The 12,495-nt window shown below is 37.9% G+C and overlaps 1 protein-coding gene across 5 annotated transcripts in view; it reads right to left on the bottom strand.

Moving 5' to 3' along the window:
- Positions 1 to 12,495, bottom strand: part of trps1 (trichorhinophalangeal syndrome I) — a 111,692-nt gene that overhangs the window by 65,648 nt on the left and 33,549 nt on the right. For all 5 annotated transcript variants that reach the window (XM_065290752.2, XM_065290769.2, XM_065290757.1 and 2 more), the window contains exon 5: positions 5,247 to 5,865. In XM_065290752.2, coding sequence (XP_065146824.1) covers positions 5,247 to 5,865 — 619 coding nt within the window. The remainder of the gene's footprint in view (positions 1 to 5,246; positions 5,866 to 12,495) is intronic.

The raw sequence follows: 12,495 nt of genomic DNA, 5'->3' as shown, positions 1-12,495 counted from the left end.
AAGTAAAGCTTACCATTGTGGAATCACTAAGGAATATAGACTGAGCAATAAAGCCTTATTGCTCAGTCTTCATATCTTAGTGATTCAACAATGAGGGAACATTATGCTCCAAAATCACAGATGTAGCTTTAATCATTGGCAAAATTGAGTGCCTCGATGATTCATTTTTGGTCTAAAACAAAAACCTCAGACTTCCTCTGATACACCCCTAGCTTCTAATTTTAATGGTGATTTAAATAATGACATGGCTCATTTCATTTTCAGCCTAAAGGTGAAGTCAAAAGTGCATGAAGTACATTAAAGGGGACACTTCAAAGGACTTTTTTAAGATGTCAAATAAATCTTTGGTGTCCCCAGAGTACATATGTGAAGTTTTAGCTCAAAATACCATATAGAGAATTTATTATAACATTTTTGGGTGTGTCCTTTAAAATGCAAATGAGTTGATCTCGGAATTGCAGTGCACAAGGGGATACAAATTTCAATTACCTATTTTTTCACAAGCTTGCAGAGAATGGTTTACCAAAACTAAGTTACTGGGTTTTTCTTTTTCTCATTTTCTAGGTTGATAGAAGCAACGGGGACCCAATTATAGGACTTAAACATGGAAAAAGTCTGATTTTCATGATATGTGCCCTTTAAAAATAAAAATAAAAATAAATAACTAACTTCATACCAATCCATCCATTTTCAAATGAATTATGAAAATATATGTAAAAAAAATCTATGAAGCAAACTAATAAAAGTTGGACAACTGTAAGAACTGAGTAAATGTATCTTAATAACTATATAGGGATCTATATGTGCGGTTTTTTTATATGTCAAAAAGCATCTGCTAAATTGTCATGTGCAAGTGTAGTTATGAGAATGACAGTCTCACTTTTTCAGAATGTAAAAATGTGTTCACAGAAGACAGCGGGCCATATTTTACGTCACTAAATAGGTATCTGATTTCAATGTCCTACAAAAAAGGAAGAGTGCCATGAATAAGGTGGAAAAAACTCAAAACAAACAGCGCTCTGGTTTCCAAGGCACCTCCCAAGCCAAGCCCCTTCATCACAGAGGATCTCGCTGAGTTATCTGGTGTTCATGCCACGGCTGCAGCTAATCCCTAATTCACACAAGTCAAATCAATCTCCTTCTCCGAGTCCGAGTGCTGAAACAGGTTTGTGTGAGCCTTGGCTCCAGACGGGGTTCTTCAGGTTCTTCGATGAAGAACCCCTCCCTGGTTGAGCCTGGTTTTATAATACGACGAATGACTCACACGCCAAGTCATGGTAACTCAAAAAATATTGTGACGGACTTCAGAGCCCTTCTGAGTCCCATTAAGCCTTAGCAGTCCCAAAAAATTTCTGATTCAACATTTCCTCAGGGCTAAAGCGAGGCCTCCACACCCCGAAGCTTTCACACACTCGCTGACACGCCCAGGCTAATGACTTAACCACCATGCCACGCCCGGCCCTCTCTCCTGCCAACCATTTTCCAGAACCGTCCAGAGGAGCAATTCCCGTTGCCTCATTTTGAGAACCGAAAAACAAAAACCTTTTCTTTTTCGGGCCAATGTGTTACATCAGACGGTGATGCTTTTTGGACAGGAGACACACAGGAAGCAATAATTCCCAGCAGGGGCCCCTGTTACTCAGAACTCGGCGATGAAGGAGCCGAATTAAAGCATAGGCAAACACAGAGGCTAGAAAGCGGAAACTATGTCAGAGTTGCGGGAGAGACGCTCCTTCCCCCCGCTGTCAGCCGGCATGGAGATCAAAGAGGAACGAGGAGCTTTTACGCACACATAAATATACAGAACACGTCGCCGAGCTGTTGAATCCACACTAATGTATATACGATTGTATGACCTTGAGTTTTCAGAAAGACATTTAAGCTGAGCCCATTTTATTCAAAATGTCAGGCAGTAAATATATTACATAAAAGAGCCTTTGTGGAACACATGTTTTCACTAGCTATGCATCTTTAAGCAGTCCATGCCTGTCATACTTTGGCTTCTCAACTTTAAAAAACGCCTGAAAATAGCCCGATCGCCCCTTGTATCACATTGACACTAAAACAGATTTTTTTATACACTCCTGTTTTTGTGCAGCTTAAGCTACTGTGTCAGATTCACAATGTTATTCGATGCATGTGCCTTACAAAAAGCGTTAGATATGGCAAAAGGCAAGAAAACTCACACGCACTGTTACACAGATAAGAGCCATACACACCTTTATTACGTACACATCTTTGTGTTATGTTCACTATAACAAACAGGCACTCATCTTCTGAGATTGATGTAAGAGGAATTTTTTTACAAGATTTGCACTTCCCAAAGGAAATATCGGTGCACACAAAAAAAAACAAAATACTTCGGAATAAGACCAATTTAGTATGCAAATAGCTTATAAAGCACACCAATGTAGTATGCAAATTTTACAATGACGCCTTCATTATCAAATGGTAAAAATCTAAACAAAGCAAGCAATGGGAGTTTTTATAATGTAATCCTAAACATTATAAAAAAGATTACCTCTTAAGAACACATAGCACACCTAAAGCCGAATTAAACTTCCTGACCTTAGCCAAGACTTTTGCCAGGATTTGCAACAGGGACAATTTGGTGCTAGTTGGATATGTGGATTTCACAGGAAATCAAATAGATGCATTTTCCCAGACAGGGTAGCCGGGACTTGGTCTTAGGTTAAATAGGACATTTAAGTCGTTTTTACAAACATACCTTTACTGGTGTGCATCTTGAGACAAAACAATGGCTCTGATATATTTTAAGCTGATATATTGCAAGTTGTTTTCAGTTAAGACAATGATGCGTTTTAGTTAAAATTAGTTGTGAATATTTGCGGAATAAAAGTTTTTGTTTACATATTAAATGTGTGTGTAATGTGTATAATAATTACATAATAATATACATACATACATAATTATTATACACATTACACACACATTTAATATGTAAACAAAAACTTTATATATAAATATAAAGTTTATATAAAACTTTAACAAAAACGTTATATATAAATATACATGTGTGTGCATTTATATATATAAATGCACGCACATGCATGTATATATTTCAGAAATATTTGCATGTGTTTAAACATTTGTGTATTTACATATAATTTATTTCATATATTTCATAAAATATAATTTATTTCATATATAAATATAAATATTTATTATATCAATATATGTTTTCCTTAAAAATAAACATACATGTGTTTGTATATATATATATATATATACACACACACACATACATAATATTTGTTGATGTAATGTGTATAATAATTATGTAAACAAAAAGCTTTATTCTACAAACGAATAGTCGTGACTAATCATTAGGCAGCCCTAATTTTAAGTCTTGGACCCCTGTCTGGGAAACCGCCCCATAGGGTATGATGGGTACAGATTTTTTTATACATTTTTCAGAAGTGTGTGATCCTTAGTCAATTACTGTACAATGGTCATCTTTTTCTGCAGTCAATTTACAAAGTCAACAAGTTGTGTGCTATAATCCAGCCTTATGACTGAAATAACCTAAAAAAAAGTTTGCATCGAGTCTCTACATTTAGCAGTTAAAAGCCCTATTCGGACGAGATTAGTTTTACAGGGGTAGATGGCATAAGGTAATTTTACCACAGGACATCTGTGATATTAATGGTCAATTCGGACGGGATTAGAAATCTCAGTAAAACAAAAAAGAAGTGGGAGGGGTAACTCGATTGCGCAGCACGTCACCTCTCGTCGTCACGTTCACATTACCTTGCTTCCTGATATCACATGTGCAAACAACATGACACAGACGAGGAAAACGCAAAACACTGTGTTTAATTTTAGTTTGGGGAGAACATCAGTTTCAGAAACAGTTCCATGCCTCTGAGAAGTAAATGTGACTTTTTTTTAAGTTTGTGTCGTGTTATTCAGGACCTGACTTGCCACTGACTGTAGTATGACATATCTAAGGCAATGTCCAAAGCAGAATGTTTCAGAAAAATAAAAAAAAATTCAATCAGCCCCCAAATACATCAATTAGATTTGAACTGCCATCGTACACTGTCTAAACATACACCAGTAGGCTTTACCACACTGATCTAACAAACCAAACCACAGAAGTTTGGAATTTGTTGGAAAAGTTTGAACTGGCCTTCATAAATAAAGTAACAAGACCTCTTAAGTAAGCTATTTGAAAGAAACATCTCACCAGGTCAGATAAGGTAGACACTCGCAGAAAGTAGTGGGACTATTGATTATAACTTATCATTTATAAAACAGCTGCACGTCAAACATTGGGGTGTTCGGTGTGAATCTGTGTGTGAAGGGCAGACAGTATGAATCATGTCACGGTATATAATTTCAGCTCTGGTTGGAGGTCCTGTTACCTTATTTATTGATGTACCCTTGTAGGTCATCTCACATCTTCAGATTTAAGTGAAAAGTCTACCACACTAAAGCTCAGAGCAGGTATATGTTCCAGTTTTTGGTTTGTTTGTCTTTTTGTTGAGGGCCACGGTGGCTCTGTTGTTGTGTCTGGAGCTCTCTGGGTAACTATCTCAATTCGTTTGGCCGGGCTTCCAGTGTTACACAGAGCCGCAGTGGGTCCCTGCACATACTGACTTCATTAAAACTCAAGTAAGGATGATCACACACAGACAGACACTTACACAAACAACCTAAGCTCAGGGGGATGGACAAAGATACCACCCGAGCAGACGACTCAAGATGACAGGCAGAGAGATGCAACTGATAAACTCTTCGCTGTCAAGAAAAGCAGTCCTCCATTTCAAAGATGCTGTAAGTGATGTTTTTATAAAAAAAAACACTCAGAAAATATACTTATTACTTGACACGTCTTGCTGACTGATTCGGGTATAGGTACTGAATTAGTCCTGAAATAGCCCTAGGCTACTTTTATCTGCCTGTCTATAATTCTGTGCATTTACAGAATGACAGTAAGAGTTTCCAGATACAGCTGATTATTAGATACAAGATATAGCTCCATATTCAGTTTTAATAACATATTTACAAAAATGTTATGCTCACTTTTAGCTCATCTTGGACTACATTACTCTCAATGCAACACTGGTATTGTGGTGCAGCCTTGAAAAAAGTGTCTGTTAGTTTTGGTAAAGTTCAAGCTAACATCACTTTCAGCACCTTTAACAGAAACTCCATCCGTTGTGCTCCTGTTTGAATGGCTTGACTATTCTAAACAATCTAATCAAAATTGAATATCTTACCCTTAAAAGTGACTGAGACTCTTCCTTGGCATTCTTGCCCTCCGTAGATGTTGAGTACTGCCCACCTTTCTCTCCGCCGCTCGGTGGCGTCCCAGGAAGGTAACTTTTAGCATCTGTGCTTAGGCTGTACAGCATCCCCGTTGAGTCCCTAATCATGGTCGCCCCCTTCTGCTGGTCTTTTCCCCCACCTGGGACAGTGTTTAGCAGACCCAGCGGTGCGTGGGGGAACGGGGTCGGGCTGCCTCTAAGAATCTCTCCTGCACGTTCTTTAGGCACCCACAACAGGCTTTGCACATGCTGCTCCCCGCCTCGAACTCCACCGCCTAGTGCTTCAACCCAGGCCTTTTCTTTCTCGTCCTGGGTCTCGCTCTTCACACCCTCTGAGCCCGGCGGCGGTTCGGCTCTGCTGGCCTCTGGAGGTACCAGGCTATAGAGTTTCAGATCACCTTTGCTCTCCTCTTTGATGCGAAGGGTTGAGGGGGCAGAGCAGCCGTTGGCAGGGGCAGAGGCAGGGTCAGCGGAGTCCTGGCAGTGGGCGGCATTGAAGTGGTCCAGCAGTGCTGTGGTGTCCGTGGCCGTGAAACTACAATGCCGGCAACGACAGCAGCCATGAACCCTCCTGTGAAGTGATAAGAGAAAAATGAGTGTTTCGGGAATCATTTCATTTCCATAATTCGTGCATTATTTGTGGACCAATTCTGAGTGTAAGTAGCAGCACGGCACACTTTCTTCACGTATTGCCGTGGTATTTGTCTTGTAAGGCACAATGATTTCCAACTTTTTTTGCCTTATGTACCCCCACAGCCCTATCGCTAAGGCTCAAGTGCCCTTTCATCAACACAAAGAAGAAATGTTTTCATTTTAACACATTGCTTTTTCAAAAATCTACATCTCCCTGGCGTCTTTACAGGCTATTTGTACATATATATTTCACTATGAGTGTCAAGCACACAAAACTTATTTTGTTTTCTTTTCTTAACTATAAAAATCGATGAAGAAGATTTCTTTTAATCTATTGACAGCCAGCAGTAGTTTGGGTTTTATGGTAGGAATTACTGATCTAGGAGACAAAAGACTAATGCACATCTTGAGCATGTGCTTAAGCTATGACCTTCTGCAATATTGAATAATTACAGCAAATTCAGATATTTGATCATCTACATAATGGCTCTTGGTTCTTTTACGAATAAAGAAAAAAGCAAAACTATATTAAGTGAACAGTCTGCTAACCTTTAGGTAAATGAAAGTGATTTGCTCTCCAAAAACACTCGATTTCCCATAAGGTCCAACTTCCTGTTTGAAATCGACCACTGTCAGACAAAGTGATGGGTAAATGTGCTCCCACCCAAAAACTATGTTTATTTTACACGCATCGCTAGATGTGCTTGGACAATGGCCATTCATTAATGGCTTTGGATTTTTTAACTGTATTGCAATGGAGTATTTACATTGCATAAGAGGTTACAAAAGCAAAAAAGTCTTTTGAGCCTTAAGTTCAAGGGCAAATTAAGTTAATTTCCTGTGTTAAGATCGGCTGTAAATAAACATGATACTACAGTAACACACACACACACACACACAGTGTAAATGCAGATTACTGCAATACTTTGCATGCGTGCATAATATGTATAATAATCCCAGTAAAATTATAACGGAACTAGTAAATGCTGAAAATTTGCTTTTTTATTTTATTTTGAAAAGAAGTGGTTGGATGAATTTTTTTATCTACATTTCACAACATACACACACAAATACGCGCACACACACAGGCACAAGATATTACAGCTAGTTTCCTTACACGTATCTCTATAATGTTGTATTGTTGGAAAAACACAACACTGCATAGCATAAAACACCCCTGCACACAACAATATCCCTTTTTGGATAAATAAAAAAAGCTATTTATAGTCCACATTAGCCCATGATACTTATACCCCAAATGTTCAGGTACAGGAGCATATAGAAATTTACGGAAACACAGACAGAAACATAGCAGAAAAACTCCTAATGATTATAATAAGTCAAGGGCAATATCAAAAACACCTAAAAAAAAAAAACATCAAGAAAAAATACTACCACAACTAAACCTACTAAATAGAATTGACTAAAATATATTTTTTCATTTCTTTAAGATTTTGAAAGTGAAATAAAAAATTAAAAAATGTTAGTAGTTACTCAGTAAACAGACCCTAACAATCATGGTGTCTTAAAAAGGATAAAAATGGAAGGAAAAAGAGCAAAACAGCCAGATGCCATCTCTGCCCCTCTCGGCACCAAAGGAGTGACAGAAAGGAAAAGTGCTTTTCATCACTGCTGCCTGCATGACTTTCCCAGCATGCAATGCTGTAATTTGTTCCGCTTAAGTACATGGAGACAGGCACAGATCAAACAGTGCTGCATTCCAGCAACCGGTGTGCTGTGACAAGGTGTACAGCCCATTACATTCACCCTGGATTATCACCAACACAATCTCAAAACGAACAAAAGCACTAGGTAAACATACAGTATAAAGACAATAAAACTGTAGGTTAGGCTAATTTAAAGAAAAAGTTTAGTATGGACATAAACAGACTGAAAACCATATAAACTTAACGGTTAAGTTGTTTTAAGAAGACTAACAGTTACCGTTAGCGACAAGTACACAGATACATCCAATTACCATTAATCTGTAACAGACAAAAACTAACTACTTTAATGTCCCTTAAACACAAGTACAACTGTTTTCCAACAAAGCATGCGCTGCTTCCAAGTGAATTTACCATCTTTTCTTTGGTCACTGACACGGAGTATAAATATGTTTGTTGAGCCCCGTAACCCAGAACTGATTGTTTTTTGGCATTAGCTCCTACAAATTGTCAGTACAGCATTTAGTACAGCTGATATAAAACTGGAGGTCAATAAGTGTCAATGTAATAAATATTTAATTTTGACAAAACACAATATTTTGTTTTCCCTAAGCATTTAAATGATAAAAAAATTGGCTACTCTAAATGCACAAAATTTCAGTCAACATATTATTTGTCTGGAAGTTTTTATTAATTATTGACACTTTAATGAAGCATTTAATTATTAAAAGTTATTACATTCCCATTTGTATAAGAAAGTAGTTTGTGCTCAGTAATAAAATCTATATTAGAAGAAGATGATTTAAGGGCTCATTTTAACTAATGCACTGCACTTATCCCATTTCCTCTTCTAGGAAATGGTTATTCATACTTTCTACTTATTTTTGTCCAAAACAGTGAACACGTCACAATAAACTCTATTTAACTTTTTGATTTATATTGCTGTTTATATTTAAAACTATTCTAACTAAAACCAAATAAATTCAATATCGATGAAAATGCCTGTATTACAGTATATAATACTATTCTTAAGTTTATAATTGTAAGAAAATCAAACATAATATAAATAATAAACATATGTTACTTTTAACTTCAGTCATAAAAAAGTATTACTTATAGGTATGATCGTTTTCTCTGTTGCAATTAAAATGACTATTTTTTATGATGATTTTCATTATTTGATTATAAAGTCTGTGTGTGGGTTAAGCCTATAAAAAAATCTAAGATGAAAAAAGGGTTTTATAATAATTTATACCACGGGTATGTTGAATGCTGTATTCTGATTGGCTGAGAAATGTTCCGTGGGTATGCATTAATTTCTGATAACCGCACACCAAACTTGTCAAATGACTTGTCAAAATTGGCACCAGAGCAATGTTTGTGGTAACCGTGGTATAAGAGGAATAATTGACTCTGGTCCTTTGAATTATTTGAAAATAATGCACACCCGCGGTGTAACGGCACTCCGGGTGTGCATTATTTTCTTATAATTCAATGGCTCGTCTTCAATTATTCCATACATATTTTAATTTTAATAAAGATATTAAACAATATGCACATAAACATGGCCATAGTTAAAGAAACACAGCTATCTCATAAATATACACATTTTATCCTGCATGTGCTCTAATTAAACCTAAGAAATCAACCTAGTAAAAAAACTATCATAGGTCAACATTCATTTGAAGCGGTGTAAGAATTATGTAATTATTCAAAACTGTGTGTGCGAACATGTAGTGGATTTTCTGGCCCAAAGCTTGTACTGACCAAAATTAAATCTACGCTAATGTTTCCTCAATGATTTTAATTTAATCGCAATCACAGGCCTTTAACTACATTTCTTTACTTTTCTCCTTAGTTTTGCAACGCATCAAAACAGCACAATGAACTTAAAACGTAGGTGGAAATACATATATGAAATGAATAAGAAGCAATATCGATGTCAATAACTGTACTGAGTGGCAGTAATTTGTGCTTGCGAAAATAAAAAGCCAGTAAGCTATGCACCAACACGCCGACTCAATACCTCTATTTTACGGGACGTGGAGCAAAAGCTCCCTGAATCACATCAGAGTTACCAGTCCTATCCCCATGACATCACACAGGAAATGGAAAATTGGGTACAGTGCAGCCTGCCGCTCGCCTGACTGGCTTCTCAGGGGACTGAGGGGTGAAAGAAGAAAAAGTTGGAGTCAAATCACAGCGGGAGAGTGAAAGTGAGTCCGTCAGCTGTTTCGGTCTCTAAAATGGGAGATGAGAGTAAAGAAACGATGAACCCAGTTGGCAGCATCAGCTGCAGAGAGACAGGAAGATGCCTAATGATGACATCGTGGCTACACTCTTACTTATGTCTCTCTCTCTCTCTCTCTCTCTCTCTCTCTCTCTCTCAAAAAAAAAAAAACATTTACAAAACACCCATAGCATGAACCCTTTTAAAGTCCAGTGAGTCCAATCTGATCCATCAAACACTCCAATCTTAGCTTTTATAGTGTGTAGGCGCACTTAAAGTTGAAAAGTTCAATTTCTGGGCCAACGACGGTGGTACCAAACTGGAATTTCGATTTTTGTTAGCTTGATAAATGGTACCAGTTTATTGCAGGACTACTTGTTTATTTAAAGCGATGCAAGATGTTGAATAGCGTTTGAAACGCGTTTAAATACAGTGATTACTCCTGCAATTCTGTTTGGTGCTGTTAGTGGCACAGAAATGACACCCTTCAGATTTAAAAACAAACAACTGACTGAATCAAAATGAGACAAAATGCGAAAGCAAATATTCACCACCGTATATTCTCACTACTTTAGTTCCTGCACGTAAAAAAGTCTCCTATTCCAGAGCGGAGGGCAGCGTGAAATATTAAGCGTGCAGTGGATCGGGTGGGCATGAGGTGTGGGAGGCTACGGCATCAATATCAAGTTCATGTTCGTAGTGGGTGGGTTGCTGTTTGGAGACTAGAGGGCAGGATTCTACCCATAAATCTACACTATAGCGAGGTATTCAGGGGAGAGACATACTGGAAATATGAATCAGCGATTCAAAAGACCACACGATCGTTCGCACACATACAGTACATGGAGGTCGCTGAGCGCTTCAACACAACCACACAATGAAACTGGATACCATGACACAGATGTTCATACAATAACATAAAAGCGACAAGCCAGAAAACATGCTCGCTGTAGCCTACATACTAAAATCTAGTCTGGTTCAAGCGTACGCAATATTCTCAAGCGGCCCATAAACCGGTGAGCAAAATATATAAGGTGGGGAGAAAAGTACTTAAAAACAAAATATGACATTCTAACTTTCTCTCACGCACAAAATCTGAGCTCAAAAGCAGGGGCTCTCCGGGGAAAAGGTGCAGGTCTGATTTCGTCTCTCTTCTCGCTGAGTTCCAGGCTGTGGGCTTTGAATACAAACAGCGCCTTATTCAGAAGGGCCGCACGCACAGGCTGGAAACAGTCGGCACGGCACTGCTCCACGTCCACCTGAAACAACCAGCCCCGGGCAGATGGATCATGATGGACGTCACTCAAGGCTCAAATGCACAAAAAACCTTCACACACGATCCATACGGGACAGGTGCGTGTATGAGGCCTAGAAATGTAGCGTTTCCTGGCGTGTGCGCCAACTTGAGAAGCTTCGCCAGGATCTTTGACAAGCTAGACTAGGTCATTGATCGCTGGAGTGTATGCGAACCTGTCCAATTACACAAAGATATTTTACATAAAAAGACCAATCTGATCAATCTCTCCTACAACTACATATACTTCAGTTTAGTTTGGCAAGGTAATGTGTCCACCTGCCCATGTGGTATAAATTATTAAGGGGCAAAATGCTTTTAAATAAAAAAACGTACTAAAGCATTTGTCATGGTTTGGTTCCGTTAACGACTGGGATGTCTGCATTTCTTAACTGATGCAAATAATAAACAACTAATAAAATAGCCACATGAGAGCCAGCTCAAACTTTGCTGTTGTCATGGCAATCAGTAGGTGTCTTATTTTCTGTCATCTGTGCATGAGAATCAACAGTCAATGTTCTAATGTGTGATTCATTGTTTCCTGCAATTAAACTGTCTGTGTATACACACCTTTACCTGATTTATGTGCCACCTCTGTGTGGCCTTCACAGTTAAAAATACAAATTTTTTCACACATAACATGCCTTACAAACCAATTAAATACATGATACGGTATACACTTACAATTGATAAAGACAGCATAGCATTTCATTGGTATTTAAACACTGTATTTTGCTGCATGCAAGCTTTTTTGGCAAAAACTTCTACTTAAAAAAAAAAAACTAAAATAATGTATGGCCTTTTTTGTCAGAATGGCATCAATACAAGTTTTGCCCTTGCTTTCTATGTAAACATTAGTTAGCAGTAAAATATGAAGGAAAGTTCTTGCACATAATATAGCAGAATATATACTAATGACCAACATATGTGGCATTGAGGTGGTTTGGTGTATTTACACAACACGTATATTAGATTTAGCAAAGTGCCTTTCTGTTCTTTTTCTACAGTGCCAAACTCAAGCAGACATATGGATTTCAGTGGTGCAGTAAACTAATTTTTATCAATAAATTCAAAACAGCACATGTAGACATGCCTGTAAACTCTGGCAGAAAACGAAGAGTAATTGAGATCTTATGTGAAGGTAAAGAACAGCCATACTCATCTGCATTGGCAGTATAAGCACACATCTGGTAAAAAAAAAGTAAATTCTGGAGAGGTTTAGCTGTTTCCCACATGTACACACACACACACACACACACACACACACACACATGCAAACAAACATTAAAATACACTTGCACCTGGCTGCAAGGCAAGCTAAATCAAAACCAAAGAGGGACTGCTGTAGGAAAAGAATGATACTCCCTCATGTTTAGCATT

Source organism: Paramisgurnus dabryanus, chromosome 19 (assembly GCF_030506205.2).
Source record: "Paramisgurnus dabryanus chromosome 19, PD_genome_1.1, whole genome shotgun sequence".
Taxonomy (NCBI): Eukaryota; Metazoa; Chordata; class Actinopteri; order Cypriniformes; family Cobitidae; genus Paramisgurnus; species Paramisgurnus dabryanus.
The sequence above is the reverse complement of the archived record's forward strand: the minus strand, read 5'-3'. Positions and strand labels throughout refer to the sequence as shown.